The sequence below is a fragment of the Melitaea cinxia genome, chromosome 4 (assembly GCF_905220565.1).
Source record: "Melitaea cinxia chromosome 4, ilMelCinx1.1, whole genome shotgun sequence".
NCBI classification, from domain to species: domain Eukaryota; kingdom Metazoa; phylum Arthropoda; class Insecta; order Lepidoptera; family Nymphalidae; genus Melitaea; species Melitaea cinxia.
The window spans coordinates 8,629,592-8,652,068 of NC_059397.1; the positions used below are offsets into that span (position 1 = coordinate 8,629,592).

At 31.2% G+C, this 22,477-nt stretch overlaps 1 protein-coding gene across 1 annotated transcript in view; it reads left to right on the plus strand.

Moving 5' to 3' along the window:
- Positions 1-22,477, plus strand: part of LOC123670123 (eye-specific diacylglycerol kinase) — a 149,986-nt gene that overhangs the window by 82,756 nt on the left and 44,753 nt on the right. Inside the window, exons 4-5 of the mRNA XM_045603629.1 lie at positions 1,991-2,002; positions 16,398-16,559. Coding sequence (XP_045459585.1) covers positions 1,991-2,002; positions 16,398-16,559 — 174 coding nt within the window. The remainder of the gene's footprint in view (positions 1-1,990; positions 2,003-16,397; positions 16,560-22,477) is intronic.

The window sequence follows — 22,477 nt, forward strand, 5'->3', positions numbered from 1 at the left end:
AATTAAACGAAACTCTTTACATCACCTTACAAAAAGCCGCCATTTTAAATAAATGCTGAATCGTAAGAAAGTTGAGAAAAATTATCAAATACAAATTACAATAATACTTTATGTTTTCCAAATAAAAAGATTTACATTTTAACTTAAATGTAGTTACAAAGCAATTTCACATTAATTATATTTAGGATGCCTCTGTTGCCATACTAGAAAAACCTGTGTTACGGCATGGAGCGGTATATGTATAAACGTATACTACGCAAAATATCCTTTTCATTCGACTAATAATAAAACTCACTGCTTGTGTTATAGGTAACAGCCGACTGATATAGCTACATTTTTATAAATTTGTATATTACCCTCCGACTCGTGGTGGCAACCGAACTCATAACCAACCTCCGAAGCAAAAAGCGAGGTCACTATAAACAATTAACTGTTGAAAACTGTTAAATTTTTTTAAAAATTAAAAGATAAGTACTAATGATATAATTAATAATTGTGTTTGCGCGCAAACGAAAAAAAAAAAAACCGACTTCAATTACATCGACGAGTAATACAACGTAGATCGACGAAAAAATACTCAAGTAACTGCGCGTTATCAAAGATTACTCAAAAAGTAGTTATCAGATCTCAATAAAATTTATATGTGACCACATGACAAACATCAGCTTTCGATTAAATTAAAAATTATTAAAATCGGTAGACCCAGTAAAAAGTTATTGCGGATTTTCAAGAGTTTCCCTCGATTTCTCTGAGATCCCATCATCAGATCCTGGTTTCCTTATCATGGTACCAAACTAGGGATATCCCCTTTCCAACAAAAAAAAGAATTATCAAAATCGGTACACCCAGTAAAAAGTTATTGCGGATTTTCAAGAGTTTCCCTCGATTTCCCTAAGATCCCATCATCAGATCCTGGTTTCCTTATCACGGTACTAAACTAGGTATATCCTCTTTCTAACAAAAAAAGAATTATTCAAATCGGTACATCCAGTAGAAAGTTATGCAGTATAATACAACGCAGGTCGACGAAAAAAGCGTCAAGTAAAAACGCATTATTCGATATAACTCGAAAAGTAGTTGTTAGATCTCAAATAAATTTAAATGGGACCAATTGGCACACACCACCTTTCGATTAAAAGAAAATTTGTCGAAATCGCTCCACCCAGTCAAAAGTTCTGATGTAACATACATAAAAAAAAAAAAAAATACAGTCGAATTGAGAACCTCCTCCTTTTTTGGAAGTCGGTTAAAAATCATTATAAGTACGTGCCAGAGAGGTCGTCTATTTCTGTTTTGTCTAATATTGTCAACATTGTTTGATTGTAAACAAACTCGACTTAGGTCAACAAAAAACACGTCACAATATTCAAAACCTACATTATTATTATGCCAATATTATACCCGTGCGAATAATTCGCACTAAATAAGTATAATAATTATCATTTTAAAAAATTACAAAAAAGTATTTATACCTGAGTTGATTTGAAACTGAACATTAAATTTACCGACCGTCAATCATGTTGACATTGTTGCAAGCCGTCATTTAAGCCGTCATATATATAATTTTAATAATTAATCAATTTACAAAAATAAAAGCAATAATAAATGTTTTAGTTGTTGATGCCGGTGAAGCAAACAAATATCTATAAAATGATATATAATTTATATGGAGTAATTGTGAGGTTTTTTTCTAAAAAGGGAGAAAAACATCTTAACCTTAGCTTATTAATATATATGATTTGTACTGACATTTTATAGTATTGACGTTTTTCTTTGCGCATCCATTACAATTTTAGTTGATGCAAACGGTTACTTTAATCATTTATAGACTTTATCATTTGCATCAATGTATGAAATTGAAAAAGTATAAGCTTTAAGTTTTGTAACTAGAATGTAGTTTTATAACTGATAACTAAATAAATTAATATTAAACTAATTATTTTAGGTTAAAAGTATTAATTAATCTATGGGTAATTTAATTACAAGGTAGTGTAACGTCAATGTTGCGAACAGTGTGTATTGGTGAGCTAATTAATTAAAGCTTTTTCGTATAACTGAACAAATATGTTCGAATAATAAAACGGCTTTGTTAAATGAATGAGTAAGCATTCAGTTTCAAAAGAATAGTTGAAGGTCTTTGTTGCTTATCGATAGGTAGCACGCGCCAATCGGTAAAAACTTACTTTATATTGTTCAAATACTTACTTTTGTTCTTAAACTTGAATCTTAGAATCAAATATTGACTTGTACGTTTAAAAAGTTAAGCCACACTTGTTAACGCATGAAAATAAAATTTCAGTTCAAACTTTAAGAGATGCTTTTTCAATTGATTTGGCATAACTTTTCTTAAACAACATTTTAAGATATCTATAAAACTAGTTGATCATAGAAAACAAATATACCTACATACTCGTAAAAGTACCCTCTGCGCAATGGGGAAACTAAAGCACTTTTGTAAGAGCCAAGCCCTTATCTTGCATTATGAAGATCTTTCAAAGATCAAAGGCTTCTAAAAGTTCTCCAAGAATTTTTGATTAAACGTTTTATATACAAATAACTATATGATGAATTTACATCAACATACTACAAAAATTTATTTTGCTGTCTGTTAAGATATCCAGCTTAAAACGAACATGGTCTGTATCTTAATTTTGGAAATACATAATTATATATTTTTTGTCAAATTTAAAAATAAATTTAGACATTCTTAAGGAGAGCTCTCTTTTATCGATAATGAAGCTAATACTGTATTTTATATTTTTGTCTTTGTGTCTCTTTCGAGGCCGTGCATCACCAAAACAATCAATTGGAATTAAATTTTCATTGGAAAGGAGACCTTTCAAAGATTGCTCTACGAATAATTTTATTTCTGGTTTAATAATTAAGAAATTACTATCATTGAGCAATAGGTCCGAATAACTTGAAACCGAAATTGATAAAAAAAAAACGGAATGTACTGACATCTCTGAACGTAAGACTTGTATTTTCAATCATTCATGAATCCATCGAAATGTAGGTACACACAATATTACGACCAAATCGCTCTAGCCGTTTAGATGACAAATACATTTTCAGAAGAAATATATATATATATCTAGCTGACCCAGTGCACGTTGTTCTGCCATATGGCCATTATCACACGCCATTATCACCTACCCTACCTAGGGATATAAAAATAATCTACGGTTTATTCTTAGACCTACCAAATATTTACAATAAATGAATAACAATCGTTCAAGCCGTTTCGGAGTAGTTCGATAACAAACACTGTGACACGATATTTTTATATATTAGAAGAAAAGAAAATTAGAAGAAAATTAAGGGAAACTTTGCAATAAGAAAATTTCCTATGTACACAAAAAAAGGTTTTGATGTACTTTTTTTTTGTAGACAAAATAAAGGGTCACGTTAAGCCTGTCGCAGATGTGAGAGACAAGGGTTAACAAGATAGAGTTAGTGTAGAACTCTTTCGCGTTAAGATAAAAAGTTTTTAGATTTTTTTTTTTGTTAAAGAATAAATATTACTTAAACTTATATGACGTGATAATAAACAAACTAACATTTGTTGGTTTAATTTACAAAATTCAAAACAGTTACGATCTCAGTGGCGTGCATAAAGTTTTTAGACAGGGTAAGCAGTCAAAAAACAAATTTTAACAGCCACACTGCACTTACTTTCTCGCAATTTTTTCCTAATTTATTTTAATTTTGTTGGGAATAGAGGTTTTTAGATAATTTCAAGAACAGACAAGTAAATTATTGGAGACGTAAAGTGCATTTATACTAATAATGCAGTCATATAAATACACGTACAGCAACCAACTGATACCTATTAGACTTGGGTAACTCATGAGTGAGTGATACAAATGAAACATCAAACAAATCAGTTACTGGATAGACACAGTGACCTCATGAGGCCGGCACTCTGATAATTTCGTTTGTGTAAAACATAGGAAATCATTGATAACACTATTAATTAGTTACGAAATTGTATTCTTAATGAAAGTACCTGTTTATTTATTAATAAATGAAAAATTATAACGTCATTGTTATCTATGTGTTAAATCGATACGCCTGAATAATTTTTAATTTATCTGTAAAATCGAACGTGTTGAATTTCGATGCACTATTTACTTTCATCAAACACACGTCTTCGTTACATATTTCAGAAGTAAACTTATTCATCACTAATATATTAATATTTTCACTAATAACAAGAACGCACAAACGAAAAATTAAAAGTGAATTGTCAATTAGTCATAATATTACTCTGTGGAATGTTGCGATTACGCGACGGTGTCAAAAATCATAATTTTTAATAAAAACGGTATTGAATTCAAGACAATTTAATTTGACAGGTTATTCTTAGGCAGTGCCTAATTTCATTGTTAAACCGACCAATTTTAAAAACACAATACTTTGTTCGTATTCCATGCGACGCGCGCGACATTATAAAATTGTAGGATTATATAATGTCTTACTGTCATTGCTACCTTTATTATGCGATTATAGGCAGAAGTTTCATAAAAGGCCCATCGTAGATGCGCACGAAGCGCTGATATCGCATATATGACGGCGGTTTTTTTTGAAGCGGATTTAAATTGCATTATGATTTATGTCTTTTTCAAAAATATGTATTCAAAAATAATTGTAATGTTCATGTTTTATATATCATTTTTAGTAACATGCCAGGGTAGGCAGTGCCTTTCTGCATATAAGAAATGCACGGTACGGTACGATCTTTAAATTCTTTCCTAAAAAAGAGACCTAAACAGAAAACAGAATACATAGATATTTAAGCCTACGGTTTATGGCATTTCATTTTATGCATTCAAGTTATAACCGCTCTGGTGTAGTGATGCGAGTAGTCGCCTAAAACCCCGACAAACTGTTGCGTTGCGGGTTCAAATCCCGTTCGGGCTGGATATTTGTATTTGTATAAATATTTATTTCCGGTTTGGATGTCTATCCTTGTGGATTGCCCCACTGTACCTCAGAGAACCCGTTAAACTCTCAGTTGTTATCATGTAATCTTGATAGCAATCGTTACTCATAGTAGGGAACATATCCGCTAACCCACAGTGGACCAGCGTGGTGGATTAAGATTGAGCTCCAATCCTCCTACATGGAAATAGAGGCCTATGCCCACCAGTGGGATGACACAGGCTACACAACAATTTGGATGTAAATAATTAGGAATAATTATGTACACATCACTATTATACGTAGATGCATGACATATAAACAAGTTAAAAGATCTTATTAAGAAACTTAAAGATGGAAATTTTACGTTTTAACAGATACTCTTTGGAATCTGTGAAAAAGTAAACTTTTTTAATGATATGTACGCAAATTTGTATAGGTGTGAACAAAACTACGAGGGGATCACTTTTGACGTATTCGCTTGCTGAAGAACCCCTTTGAGCGATCAAGAGCAATGTGAACCGGCTTCGTTTTAAAATACATAATTATGTATAGACGTCCAAAAAATATGCTAGTATAATTTTCAGTAGTTATTAATTATAGTATACATTTTAGAGATTGTAAATCATACATAGGTATTATTTTTAACCGACTTCAAAAAGGAGGACGTTACTCAATTCGACTTTATACTATATATATATATATATATATATATATATATATGTCTAACGTATGCTTTGGGCCACATTGTGATTTTGTTAATATACTCTTAAGACAAGCCTCATAATTAGCATATGTTCATATGTTAACGTATGAACAAATATTTTCGATTATATAACAATTCATATACTATAACGATGGTTTGAGGACTCATCAAAATATGGTATACTTTGGGAACTGTCTCTAAAATATACATCTTACATTTTATCAGCAATCATGTACTATAAGTATGGTTTGAGGACTCATCAAAATTTATTTTATTATTTATTTATTTATTTATTTAATTACAATTTGATTCTTTACAAATAAAATTAAAGTTTTTAAATATTACGGTGATCACAGCTGACAAACACATGCTTTTTTATTATTTACAATTCAAACACAAATTATTTAAACTACACACACATACTTAACTACGTATCGAAGTTTTTATTGATTGATAATTCCTAGAAATCATAAAATGTATCACAAAATAATATAAAACATATTCTATTAAAACATATAAAATAAATCAAAATCAGATGGCTTTTTTATCTAATTTACAACGAAAATCTAACTGAAACCACAGATATACAGATTTGAAGACAAAATTATTCACCGTATAACAAGTATACTTTTTTTCCGAACCTCGTCAATGTTGACGCGAGTCTGATGCCTATGCTAGGAATAAAATACCTGTATTACAGGTCATCAGTCTCGCACAATCAAAACATCGCATACATTGCGACTGTCCCCACAATATACTGTAATATGTATATAGGTATATATGAGTATACTTTGGGAACTGTCTCTAAAATATACATCTTATATTTTATCAACATAATCATAATTATCCTCATTATAATATAAGAATGGTATGTTACATCAGAACTTTTGACCGGGTGGACTGATTTCGACAATTTTTTTTAAATTGAAAGGTGGTGTGTGTCAATTGGTCCCATTTAAATTCATTTGAGATCCAACAACTACTTTTCGAGTTATATCTAATAATGCGTTTTTACTTGACGCTATTTTCGAAAATCTCGAAAATCCGCATAACTTTTTACTGGGTGTACCGATTTTGATAACTTTTAATTTAATCATAAGCTGATATTTATTATGTGGTCACATTTAAATTTTATCGAGATATGATAACTACTTTTTGAGTAATCTTTGATAACGCGTAGTTACTTGACTATTTTTTCGTCGATCTACGTTGTAGTACTTGTCGATGTAATTGAAGTTGGTTTTTTTTTTCGTTTGCCTACAAACACAATTATTTCACGACACTTCATATTTTAACTTATTTTTTTTTTTAGATTTGTTAATTTTGACCGAAATAAATTTTTCCAGTTTCATATATATTTAGATAATATTTTCCTAAATGTGTAAAACTATTTTGCTTCCGCTTGCCAATTACTGCAATAAATAAAACACGGATTAAATTTTTACATACTTATTTGTGGTGTTATATGTAATTGTATATCTACTAAGACATGAATAACAAAATAGTTGACTTTTGTCTAATAATGCTAAATTTACTATTACGTATGCTATGTTTAAAAAAAGCAAGAGTAAAATGTGTAAGAATATAAACATACTTAAATTATATTATTTCCACTCTTCTCGCTTTTCTATTTGCGATATCTATACACGGTCACCAACCCGCCTGCCCAGCGTGGTCACTATGGGCAACACACAATCATGAGCTCGAGCCATTTTTGGCTCGAACTTGTGGAGGCCTATGTCCAACAGTGGACTGCAATAGGCTGAAATCACGATGACGATGATGATGATACAAATAAAAATAAGTATTGCTTAGCGTTATAGCTCGAGAATGGCTCGACCAATTCGGCTACTTTTTTTGTATTATATGTTCCATAAGGTCCACGGAAGGTTTAAATGGTAAAAAAACAAAATTACTTCTTCTTCTTTTACTTAGTATTTTTACTTTTATTTAGTATTTAGCTTTTGACAGAACGAAGTCTGTCCGGGGACCTAGTAGTCAGGCAATGTGAGTTAAAGCTTTGATTACAATGATTATAGTTAAAAATCCGTAGTTAGTACACTGGTAGTGTTTAGTTTGTTTCTTGTACAATGCAACGTGTTCGGCTATGTCTTATATATAATTTGTTGTTGTAGACACGAGAATACAAGAAATTTGAGAACAAGATGTAAATGTAAAGAGTAATAACTACAAAATAGAAATTGTAATGTAAATTAATATAATTATGAAAAAAAAAAAATTTTGTAATCTAGCCAATTTTAAATGACATAATTTTATAAGAAATGACTAATATTTTTTAAATCTTAACAATTGAAATGATTAATAATAAAAAATAATATATAACATTGAAGAAAAATACATGTGGGTAGAAATAATATAAATTAAAGGAACCAAAATAGGAAGAGAGAAAAAAAAAATTATAAATTTAATGAACATATGTAAAGGTAATATGAAATTCTGGTTGTGATCGTTGTGTAGACATTGTCAGTCTTTGATGGTTTTGTGTGTACATATATGATTGATGTTTTAGATGCAGTTCAATAGTCAAGTTCGGAGAATTTAATGCCTTGAAATTGTAAAAACCAAAAACTTAATAACTTAAAATTGTGCATATTGTTACCTATCAAATTCAAATGTTTTAGTTTAAATTTTCAAAATTTATAGATTACAGTTTAAAACATAACTTAAAAATAATATATAATGTATTTGGATTTAGAATCTTACATAATGAAAGAACTTTGACAGGGAGATGTCTATTGACTACTGTATGTAAAGGTACTGATGATGTGGTTCTTTTTGTTTTGTTGTTGTTGTGGATTAATTGGGTATACAACTTTCTTCAATGTTTTGTATTTTGTAGATGCCTGATGATGGTCCAATAAAGGATCGAAATGTCGCATGAATTTGCCATTGGTGGTTTGATTGGCACCCTATGTCCACTTTCCTGCTAATCGTCAAAGAATAAATTATAAAATTTTGATAAAAATTAAAATTTATGTAGAAATACACTTATAATCATCATCATCATCATCATCATCATTACAGCCTATACAGTCCACTGCTGGACATAGGCCTTCACAAGTTTACGCCAAAAATAACGTGAACTTATGTGTTTTGCCCATAGTCACCACGCTGGGCAGGCGGGTTGGTGACCGCAGTACTGGCTTTGTCGCACCGAAGACGCTGCTGCCCGTCTTCGGCCTGTGTATTTCAAAGCCAGCAGTTGGACGGTTATCCCGCCATCGGTCGGCTTCTTAAGTTCCAAGGTGGTTGTGGAACCTTGTTATCCCTTAGTCGCCTCTTACGACACCCACGGGAAGAGAGGGGGTGGCTAAATTCTTTAGTGCCGTAGCCACACAGAAATACACTTAAATATTCTGATTTGGAATCATATTATCATCATCATCATTTCAGCCTATTACAGTCCACTGCTGGACATAGGCCTCCACAAGTTCACACCAAAAATGCGTGAACTCATGTGTGTTGCCAATAGTCACCACCGCTGGGTAGGCGGGTTGGTTACCAACCCGCCTGCCCAGTGTGTGTGTGAGTTCAAATATTTTTATTTTCAAAACGTCGTCGCGTCGGGGGACTACTAAGTGAGAAAAACAGGTGTAGTCGCAGATTGCAACAAAAGAATTTATAAAGAAATATGTACATAATAAGACCGTGCAAACTATTTTTCCAAATGTCACTTTTACTTACTCTGAAGCTGAAACCGCATTTGTAAAATATTTGTTAATTTTTTTATGAAATCGTAAAATTTTACAATATTTATATTAAAAGTCGATTTTACACTAATGTAATATATTAAAACATTACACACGTACAAATTTACGCATCAGCTTCATATGTTACAACTTTTGTTTCTTTTTCGTCCCCGTTCAATACCGTAAGAAATTCAAGCTATTGAAATAGCGTTTTCATCGGTATATGACTTATCAATTACAGTCTTTTATTGCAAATAGGTATTGTGATATTGTGTGAATAGATCAAATAATGGTGGAGTGTATGTCGAAAAGAAAATCGATGGACTTATCAATGTTGGCAATAGGAACGCTATCTAAAGATTGCCGTATATAGACGAGTGCGACTTACAATATACGTTAAGAGCCATTTCACAATTTTACACTCTCCAAATTTAAATTTGGTCGCATCGCGCGACTCGCGAGTCGTACGAGCCGCGAGGTCTTTGTGCTAGTAAGAATAGTGTGACAAACAAAAGACCATCTTGATCATTTTCTAATGTATAATAAAAATTAATAACTATGGTATAAAATGTTTTTACATAATTAATTTGTTAAAAATTTCAAGTATGTTATATAACAACAGTCAATAAATTTAAAATAAAAATAATAATTGTGTTTGCTGGTAAACGAAAAAAAAAACCGACTTCAATTACATCAACGATCAATACAACGTAGATCGACGAAAAAATAGTCAAGTAACTACGCGTTATCAAAGATTACTCAAAAAGTAGTTATTAGATCTCAATAAAATTTATATGTGACCACAAGACAAACATCAGCTATCGATTAAATTAAAAATTATTAAAATCGGTACACCCAGTAAAAAGTTATTGCGGATTTTCAAGAAGTTCAATTGATTTCTCTGGAATTCCATCATCAGATCCTGGTTTCCTTATCATGGTACTAAACTAGGGATATTTTCTTTCCAACAAAAAAAGAATTATCAAAATCTTTACACCCAGTAAAAAGTTATTGCGGATTTTCAAGAGTTTCCCTCGATTTCTCTGAGATCCCATCATCAGATCCTGGTTTCCTTTCTCCTTTCCAACAAAAAAAGAATTATCAAAATCGGTACATCCAGTAGAAAGTTATGCGGTATTATACAACGTAGGTCGACGAAAAAAGCGTCAAGAAAAAACGCATTATTAGATATAACTCGAAAAGTAGTTGTTAGATCTCAAATAAATTTAAATGGGACCAATTGGCACACACCACCTTTCGATTAAAAAAAAATGTCGAAATCGGTCCACACGGTCAAAAGTTCTGATGTAACACACATTAAAAAAAAATACAGTCGAATTGAGAATCTCTTCCTTTTTTGGAAGTCGGTTAAAAAATCAATTTTATGAATTAGTTTTTTTTAAATTGATTTAGTTTTTTCAGTTTACGAATGAATCTAATATTTACGATATGAATAAAATAGCATTTTATGACATCGACACCGACAAACATATTAATTAACAAATAACAAGACAAACAGATTGAAATGCCTATTTGTATTGATAATGTGAGAAAAGAAAATTAAATTATACATTTGTCTTCAGTAATTATCATTATATTATTTTACAGTCATTTTCGTAATATGTTTATTTTATTTATATTTTATTATGAAAGTATCAAATGCGGTTTATCCGCTATAACAACAGGCGCTTAGCGCGTGTGAGCGAAAGAGACGGCTGCGCAGAATTTGGCGTAGCTAGCGCTCGACTGATTTACTGGGCTTGATGCGTGGTAATATATATACTATATTTTTATTATTTAATATAAAATGTATTGAAAATGATTACATCTTTTAATTATTTTTTTTTTTTTTTGTATTCGTTAATGATGTAAGTTTACTTTGATGAAGATAGTTCGTTAAAATTTCTTAGTTTTCTAAGAGAAATATCGCTTTTAAAATTGTACTTATTTGGAAAAGATTCGTAACTTTAAAATTTTTTTATCGTTTAATAGAGATACAAATGGAATAAAAATCTGTGATAGTCCGCAACAAAATTATATTCCACATATTATGATATATTTTTAAAATGGTTTCAACGTAGAGGTTATTGAAAAGTAGGACTTCAAAGTATACATTGCGACCATTTACCCAGGGAGGAGGCTGATGAAAAGGTTAATAATTTTATACACATAATATAAATCAAAATTCTGATCTGACTATCGACTACAACAAAGGTTGCTCTATTATATTTCAAGAATATAAATTACATTATTGCATCCAACACTGAGATTGACGACGTGAAAATATTACAATTTCGCGGATTATTACCGATTTTTGTGAAATGGCTCTTAAATATTATGAGCAACAGTTAAATGTGTACAATAATGACTCCAGATTGTATTCGAATAGTAGAGATAATTTAAGGACAGTCCCCAAATCATACTCTTAATAGGAAATAGTACTTGAAAGACTTCTGAAAAATAGGTATTTGAATAAAATGTAACTGTCTCGCTGTATGCCGTCGCTGCACCCACAGACAAGAAAGGGATAACTGCAGCTCAGACCGTTTTAGGTAGGTAGATAATTATTGACCAAAACAGAATTTCGTAGTCGAATATTTCCTCCCCAAAACATGCCATTTTTATGTTACTAAAAAACCTTCAGCCATGCCTCTGTATTCCGGTTTTTTGTAAATACGCATAATTTTTTAATGAGTGTCTGAAAATGTATAAAATAATTGTATTTGCTCGCAAACGAAAAAAAAAACCAACTTCAATTACATCGACAAGTACGACAACGTAGGTAACTACGCGTTATCAAAGATTACTCAAAAATTAGTTATCAGATCTCGATAAAATTTATATGTGACCACATGATAAACATCAGCTTTCGATTAAATTAAAAATTATCACAATAGTACACCCAGTAAAACGTTATACGGATTTTCGAAAGTTTCTCTCGATTTCTCTGGGATTCCATCATCAGGTCCTAGTTTTCTTATCATGGTACCAAATTAGAGATATCTCCTTTCCAACAAAAAAAGAATAATCAAAATTGGTACATCCAGTAAAAAGTTATGCAGTATAATACAACGTAGTTCGACGAAAGTAGCGTCAAGTAAAAACGCATTATTAGATATAGCTCGAAAAGTAGTTATAAGCTCTCAAATAAATTTTGATTGACACACACCACTTTTCGATTAAAAAAAATTGTCGAAATCGGTCCACCCGGTCAAAAGTTCTGATGTAACATACATAAAAAAAATACAGTCGAATTGAGAACGTCCTCTTTTTTGGGAGTCGGTTAAAAATAGCCAATATTTCTAGTTTTTGAAGACTGACTGACTGTTTTAAAACCAGACTCCAAAGTATACAAATGTCCCCTAACCATACGTCCGCTCGAAAAACTGTCGGCAAAACATACGTTATGCCTATACTTATGCATATAAGTATATGGAAATCGCGAATCTCAAACTGTAATAAATTTTCAATGTCCTTGAGCCGAAAACACGAATAATTGCGAACATACCACGTTTTGGCTTTGGAGTTTTTTTTTTTACATTTTTAGAGTTAGCTTTTGCTCAGAAAACTATTGGCAACAAGAAAAAAATAATTTGGAAAATCTAAATATGGGCGACTCCTAACGCTAATTTTTTTATACGAAACTTTTTTGCGTTCCTTACCCACACAGTAGCAAGAAGAAGAATATAATACACCGTGAGTGTTTTTAATGCCAACGCGATTGTCGGACGTAATCATAATATTTCTATCTACTCTATCCCTATATGCTATATCTATTAAAGTCTTTTATTGAAAATACATATTGTTTATTTATAAAATATTAGTGGAGTGTATGTCTAAGATAAAATCCGTGGTGGTAATAGAAACTATCTTGTTACGTATATTGTTGAGTGCGACTTATAGTATACTTTATATGTGAATAAAAATGTTTCCAAACTATATCTTCCAGGTTTTTAAGTAGAAGAGATAATTTGAGGACAGTCCGCAAATTATACTTCCCTATAAACTGACCCCAAACCATACGCTTAATATAAAGATACTTTGAGGACAGTCCTCAAATTATACTTCCCTATAAACTGTCCCCAAACCATACGCTTAATATAAAGATACTTTGATGACAGTCCTCAAATTATACTTCCCTATAAACTGTCCCCAAACCATACGCTTAATATAAAGATACTTTGAAACCAGTCTCCAAAGTATACAAATGTCCCCACACCATACGTCCGCTCGAAAAACTGTCTGCAAACCATACGTTATGCATATATATATATATATATATATATATATATATATATATATATATATATATATATTTTATTTATTTATATATATTTTTCTATACGTGTGTTTTTTTTTGGTTTGCGAGTAAACACAATTATTGACAAAGAATCAACTTTTTGTACTCATTATGATTTTATGACCCAAAAAACTTCGAGTTTACTTGGATTCATTCTAAACCTTTTAAAAAACCTTCATCTCTTTATCTTCTATCTTTGTATTATGCTCTCGTAAGAAGCCTATTGGAGTACAAAACTGTGATCTGGTCGCCAAATTACTCCGTTCATACCAATCGCATAGAAGGAATACAAAGGCGTTTTCTTAAATCGGTCTGCTTTCGTCTCAACCTGCACTTACGAAGAAAGAATGAAGAAGTTTTAAATGATATCTCTAGCCTGCCGTCTTAAATATTTAGATCTTATGACACTTCACAAAATAATTAATTACTTCATTGACTCGTCATACTTGCTGTCTCAACTTAACTTTAACATAAACTATTAGAGGGTCTAAGGTGTTCTCTCTTGACCTTTGTCGAAATAACACCTCTTATTATAATCCCTTATCTCGTATGTGTCGCCAGTACAACCAGCTTGTCAGTTCTTGTACACCACCTTGTAATTACTTGTATTGATATAGTTATCTGTCAGTGTTCTTTCGCTTCTTTTAAAACCAAACCTTTAGTACGTGTGACTGGTTAAGCAATTTTCGTTTTTATGTTTCGGTTTATATATGTATATTCCATTCCATCAACTTCTGTTCTGATTAGTATCTTATTTTTCTGTATGTCATACACATTTAAGGGTTTCAAACCTAGACATTATGTTATGTATGAACTATATTTATAGCTTTTAATGATTGTAAACTGTTCTGTACGTGATTAAATAAATAAATAAATATCGAAGTAGTGATGCGATCCTGCTAAATAAACAAAATGTGAACAAATGTGGTTAAAATATATTTACGATACTGTTCTACTACAAACAAAAATAGTTGACGTTGTGCGAACTAAACAAAACTATTCATATTTTCATACGAATGTAACTTAATTACGTATGTTAGTTTATAGTTACTAAATAGTTTTTTTTCAAGCAATCCTAAGTACAATTTACTGCCGACACAAAAGTTTAAATATATTCTTCTGAAGTAGAGAACAAATGCCGTGATATAAATAATAGATGTAGCGTATTACATATCAGCAGAATCGGATTGGATTAATTTCTTGAAAACTGTAACATAAAATTTCTAAACTGCGTCTGTATTAATCAATTAGAGAGCACAAGGTAACACTACTCCAAAAAGCTTTAGTAATATCATATGTAAAGAATAATCAAGCTGTCGCGATAATTCCTCTGACTTTCTTATCATATCTAAAACCAATAACCCAACAATACTATATATTGACTTCTGATAACCTATCGATAATCAATAATTTCGATTATGATAGATATATTTGATAATATTAATATATCATTAAATCAATTTTACCGATACAGATTCATACCTATACATACAATAGATAGTTTGTCTCACTATATTAAAATTATGCTATTATGAAGAAAATAAAAGAATTACAATATATAAATAATATATTTATTTATAAATATTTTAGATAGCACAAATATAATAGTTATGTCGATAGTCATAAGTAAATCGTCATAAAAAAGGTTTTTAACAACGAAAAACAAAATATCTTACAAGATCACGCTACTTTAGCCTCTCCATGTGTCTGGTCGCTGCTCTAACACTCTAGATGATAATGCGACTCGCACACATTGCATTTTATGGATGCAAACTTTTCCATCGTTCGGTTAGGTTAGGTTAGGTTACCTCGCAATCCATGTTTATCTATATATTAATACGTGACGTAAAAACTTTGTACCCCTTTTTCCGAAAGTTGCAGGGACGGAAGAGTGTGAAATTTTTCAAACTTATAGAGTTTATATGAAGGAGTGCAGAATGCACACCTTGCAGAGTGCTAATATTTTTTTAAATTGTATATATTAAATCAATAAAAAAACATTACACACCCTACCATGTATTTGATACACACACACGCATATTATACTCTTTTGTTGATTGTCAAAGTATGTAATCAAATTGATTTTTTTTTAAAAAGGTTCTATATTTTTATTATTTTTTGGTTTTCTTTAATGTAAATTTTTAATTATGGTCAAATTTCGACCTCTGGGCGACCACTAGTTTAAAATGATTGAGTCAATTATTCTGTTTAATTTCTCTTGTAAAGACTAGCATTCACAAAAAAATTACTAACTTATAATTTTTTTATGGACTTTTAAGAGTATATTCTATGCTCTTTGTAAAAAAGTGAGAAAAAAAACAGAACTAATGTTGTTGTAGTTTTTATATTATATTTTTTTAATTGACAATCAGTACTTACGTTGTTTTTACGTTGCCACCAGAATTGAAATGTGTCTACACATAATCGGAAATAGTTTGTGACAAACTTTGTCCCATAATTATTAAATGTTTTAAATTTTACCCTCTTAAAAACGTATAAAGTAATCTAAGTAAAGTAAATTTTGTGTTACTTTTTTTTTTCTTTTTTATCTTGCCATAAAATGTAAATCACTTTTGAAAAATTTATTTTTGTCAATGTCGAAACGAAGCATTATTTTTATTCGCAATAGGTACTTTGAAACCTTTTTTAAACCATCATATAAAGAATACCGAGTGGAATAAGCATTTTTACAATATTCTTATTTAATTGACTGACATAAAAAACTTACAAACTATTTTGGTACGTCTTCTTATTGAAGTACAATGTTGTCCACAGACGCACAAGCGAGAGTGCTGGCGGCGGAGCGCGTGTGTTGCGTTCCACCCCTGACTGGAGTGATGCGGCTATCAGTGGTGAACATCTCTGGTCTCCTACCTCAGTTTCTGGAGACTGCTGTTATGTAGGCGAGTCTGAATGCCAGGTAAATTGACTTTAAATCAATATCATTCCCAGCAGCCAGTTTTTGTCCACTTCTTGGCGTATCGACTGATATATACTGATATATACCGATACTTGTGCTTTATCAGCTTAGCCGCCTGCTATTGGCAATAGGTTAGCATTCTGTATGGATTTCTTTCACCCATAGTCACCAGCACCTTGAGTCAACGAAGGGTCTCGATTCAGCCCATGACATCCCATTGCTAGGCTTAGGCCTCTTTCTCCATTATATATATGTGTAACAATATATATTCTCCACTATAAGTAAGAATTTTGTATCAGCTATGATAACAACTGGGACCGACAGCTTAAAGTGATCTCCGAGGTACAATGGGGAGACCCACAAGAACTGAAAACCAGACTAGAAATAATTGTATGAATACAAATGTCCTCTACGAGCGAATATTGAACTTGTGACCGTCGGTGTATAGGCGCCTGCACGGCACATGTACCTTAGTTTTATGAATTACATATATGCTCTATTATCTCCTGATATAGACACAGCTTACTTTGCATTACGATTTATATATTTCTTTATCAATTGTAGTATTGTGTAGCAAAACTATTATTTGAATTTATCTATAAATGAGTTATTCATGTTACAAAGAGGAAGTTTATTTATAATCGACAAACTAAAATAATTTTTAATATACTTATACTATTAAAAAAACGTTATTACCATGTATGTGTATAGTAAGTACGTACTACTACATATACACATTTTATGTCACTACAATGTAAAGCCGTGTGGGCTTTTTAGTTTTTAAGAAGATACGGTAAATAAAAGCTCTAGGTATCAATTCATTTTGGTGTTTAAGTGTTGGTACTTCAGGTTTCGGGTGCGAAATCTTATTAGTTTAATAGAATTAAAAGGTAATTATGACATGAATAAGGTAAATTTAGTGAAATACCTGTATTTACAATGAATCGAATGATCAACTAAACTGAAATTGTCTAACGTTTCCTCGGAAAACAATACTTACAATTATTTTCTTCACAACATGATCGTATGTTTATTTTCTCATAGGAAAAGTTACAAGCATATTTAGTTTCAAATATACAATATTCTGCCTCCGCGACTACAGAAAATCCTAATAACTATAATGGAGCGTTTATTCCTTGAAATACTGTAAGTATTGAATACATAATATATACCTTTACCTTTTAACATTTAATATAGAAATTATGAAATCCAACCCTCCGAAATAATTTTTACTGGATGAATCGAATTTGATGAATTTTTAATTCGAATGGATGTGCTTGTCAATGTGGTATCATTTAAATTTGAGTGAGATTTGTCAAGTAGTTTTGAGCTATTCCCAATAACGTATTTTGCACTACTAGCTGGGCCCCGCGGTTTCAACGGCGTTTATTTGCACAAAAAATAGCCTGCAATTGAACAAAAAATTTACTGAGCGTCATGTTGACGTTGTTTCAAAATTAAAGTCGTCATATATATAATTTTAATAATTAATTAATTTACAAAAACAAAAGGAACTATAATTTTTTTAGTTGTGGATGCCGGTAGAGCAAGCAAATATCTATAAAATGATATATAATTTATGTGGAGTAATTGTGAGGTTTTTTTCTAAAAAGGGAGGCAAACATCTAAACCTTAGCGTATTAACATATATGATACTTGTCAATGTAAATGAAAGGCAATTTTTTTGTTTGCGAGTAAATACAATTATTTATTAATGGCAAACAACTCATAAATGTCCTAACATAATATTTCTGTTTTTACTATGAGTTTACTACTTACTGTCAATTTTATTAAAATTAAGTATGTACTTAGTAATATAGCCAGTATCGTCATTTTTTTTTTAGAAGCTTCTGTACATATACGTATGATAACCACGCTGCTCCACTACGGGTTGGCGGATATATTCCCTACTAGGTATAAGTAGCGATCGCTAATAAGTGTCTTTGATAATAATCGGCTTCGGTGAGTAGACCTACAAGGACAGATACCAAACTAGAAATAAATATTTTTACAAATACAAATGTTCACTCCGAGCGAGAAACTAAATAATATATTATTGAATTTGCAAATAATTATAAATTGTTATTATGATAACAAACTATTGACCGATGTATTATTTTATTTTTTTACCTATTCTACATCGACGTTAAACGGTACACTACTTTAATATTTAATATAAATAGGCCTTTAGTGGGCATCAGTACAATATCCAAGACAATGATAATCTTTATTATATTAGAGGTTAGTATGCTTCAGTATTTTTACATACATATATTTTATAAGGAGAATTGTACGATTCTCGCTTTACAAAATTTACACCCTTTGTAAATTGATATGCGTAGTATATTCAAATTCTCTTCGCCCTTTTAATAACAAAGCTTATTGAAAGGTAACCATGCCGCGTACAAGCTTTTTTATCTCCCTTCCTTTACACAACGCTTTTGATTTCGCTTGAAGCGTACTTTGTAACAAAAATATTGTTCGTTCTGTATCAGGTTTTACAAACTTATACACTCACCCTCGAAACGTGGCGGCCTTTTAGGAAAGGGCAAGAAATTCTAAATTTCTCATACCATTACCGAATTTACTATCTATTGTGTGTTTGCGGTCGTTAGTTGAATGTAAGATTAATGAGCCGCTTCCACCATTAACGCCGCAATGACCTGTCACTGTCGATACAACAAAAGACTGCCTCGGGGTGCACGGCGACAATTATTCACTAATTGCGGTGGCTCACTCTATTTACTTAATGAATAAATATTTGAAATACCTTTGTTACTTTAATTTGTTTTTTATATCTTAACACAGTTCACAAAGAAATTGCATTTTAATTAAGGCACGAATATCGTAAAATTTACGAATATGTTTATAGAGTTTTTAATTGAGTTCCTGAAATTTTGTTTCTTTTTGGTTTGCATAAACGTCGAGAAACTTTTCATATAGCGGTCTTCAGTACATATCTAGCTTATTATGCATTTTCAGAGACTAAACTACGTTTTCAAAATAAGCTATTGCAAATTATTCTTTTTAGAAAGAATTTTTAACTTTTCAAAGCGGCTTGTGTTTTTGCTGAATAAAGACCCATATAATTTGAAAAAATTAATGTAATTTTTTTTTTTGGGATGATTTAAATTATGGTGAATACTTTTCCAGATTAAAATTCGTACTATTTCGGTTTGAATGAGTTCCTATCACCAGTGATCACCCGAGATCAATCTTTTCAAAAATGGTTCGAAATGATTATCAGTCTTATGAGAGAATCGCAAATGAGTACACGGTCCACTATCCACACCCATATATCAAGCTTTTTTATCAACCTCAAGGGTCAAACCTGTTTTAAGATCAATTCTCAGATCTTCAGCTATATATATCCTTACTATTCAAATGTCAATCTAGCTTAACTTTTTCAAAAATGTCGTCACGTTTATCCGTAACTCGGCAATCAGAGCAAAATGCATCTTTGGCGTTAAAATTTTCTGAGTGAAAATGCTTAAACCGATTTGTGCTCCTCTTACTGACACTGCATTAGATATATATAACCATAAATGTCGCCATTTTTTTTTTCGTTGCTTGAGACGCGAGAGAAAAAGTAGGAAAAGACTTTGTCTCCGACATTAAGCAGTATCAGCTGACTGTCTGTGTGACTTTTGTACTGATTACGAAAATCAAACGTAAAATAAATTAACGCCGATGTCTTTGTTGTTAATGGATATTTTTATTGCTTTTGTGGCTCTATTCCAATGCCAGCTTGCTGAAGCTTTCGCTCCACTTTGTTGTCTAAGCCCTTGATGGCAATCGTAACTTTTATCTGGAAAAATATTTGACAACCTGCATGAAGTAGTATAACAAATTACGCTCAAACCCATACAAATTATGAAACCTTTGCCAATTAGTACTGAGAAGAAGATGAAACTCTCGGATTCAAGTTGGGTACAATGAACTACAGCCATTTGCCCTCAGCCTTAGATATCGAAAAACATATACACATACATAGCCATTATTATTTTCTAAAAATTTTTTAAATGGCGTACCTATTATGAAACTAAATGTGCCTTACGGTTTTGTATACGTAAATTTAAGGAAAAAACGTACTAAAACATTATATAAACTTCCTCGGTAAATGAACTATTGAACACAAAAATAATTTTTCATTTCGGACCAGTAATTTCTGAGATTATCGTGTTCTAACAAACAAACACACTCTTTAGCTTCATAACATTGGTATAGATAAAGGGTAGTGTAATATGATAGACATATGGGCATAATTGTATTGAGTTGTGTTTGTGAGATGTTGATTTGAAAATTCCTTTTTACTTTTCTATGAGTGGTAACAATCCCCTCCAATAACAAATAAAGGGTTAATCCTTACATGTCACGTTTCGTACAAATTGTTTCCGATGTTTGTGCAGATAGCACTCAATTTTGTAAAGCTATCAAATTGGATTTTGGTACTTATCATTCAATCAATGTATTATTAATAAAAACATTTTACATGTTTTCCCAATGATTTAAAATTTATATCAGTACAACTAAGCTAATAATTTGTTAATTCAAACATTTTCAATAGTCCCAAGCAAAAGTTATCATTTTATAGAGGAAGAGGGAGGAAGAATTTATTTTTATTAATTTTTTAACCGAAACCGTAAACCGATCAAGTTATGTGACGCTGGTATATGGGAATACATCACGAATTTTACATTTATATATTTTATTAACTACTTACAAATTAGTTGGCACTTCTAGAATCTGAGAATAACTAACGCATTCTCGCTTTGTAAACTCTTAGCATATACTGCCATTCAATAACTTTTCATTATTGCCGTCCCTAACACAGAATTACAAACTAACAATCTGTAATTAGTTTTTGTTTCTTGTTTGTTTACAAAGTCGTGTCCTACATGTTAATGGACTTACAAAAACCTTTGAACAATCAAAGTCTAACACCATTTTAATTTATTAAGCAAGTACTGTGTATTTTAAAAATTAAAGTTGAATGTGCTCTATGTACCTTGTAGATATTTCGATTCCATAAAAATAATAGCCTTTATTCTTACGTTGAAAGAGCCTGGACCGTGTACATAATCAGTCGATAAATTGTGAAAAATCAAAATTTCTAATAGGATTTTAACATCAGCAAAATCTTATAGTATTACAAGTAAACATGTACCGCATACTGCAACAGAATTTTAGTGTTATGACGATGTGTTTTTACTTGTTGCTACAAAACGTATCTACTTTGTAACCGACTTTAAAAAAAGGAGGAGGTTACCCAATTCGACTGTATATATATATATTAATGTATGTTCGGGGACATCTTCGTCATTTATGAACCGATTTTGATAATTCTTTTTTTGTTGGAAAGAAGATATCCCAGAGGTGGTACCGTGATAAGGATACCAGGATCTGATGATGGAATCCTAAAGGAATCGAGGGGATCCCTAGAAAATCGTAGTGACGACTAGTGCGCTTGTTAATTGTTTTCGTCAACTTACATTGTATTACTTGTTTATGTAATTGCAGCCGGTTTTTTTTTTCGTTTACGGGCAAACAATTTTTGTTGTAACTAAAGACGTCTTCAAGTTATGTTCACAGCTAATTTATATATTTCACACGCGAAATTGACTCAGTTTCAATACTTCGGCATTTTCAACTTACTGACAATTAATAAATTTTGTAAACTTTCATAGTCACTAACACTATGATTTATAGTAATATATCTAAATAAATAAAAATGAATGTTGCTAAGCGCATAATTCGAGAATGGCTTGACCAATTTTACTATTAACTTAACGACAGAACGAAGTCTGTCCGGGTAGCTAGTAAATAATATATGTGAAACATGTAATTTTGCGCTTAATTTTATTTTGTTGTTGATCACTTGAATTACCGATATTTGGCACAATTTTAAATAACGAATA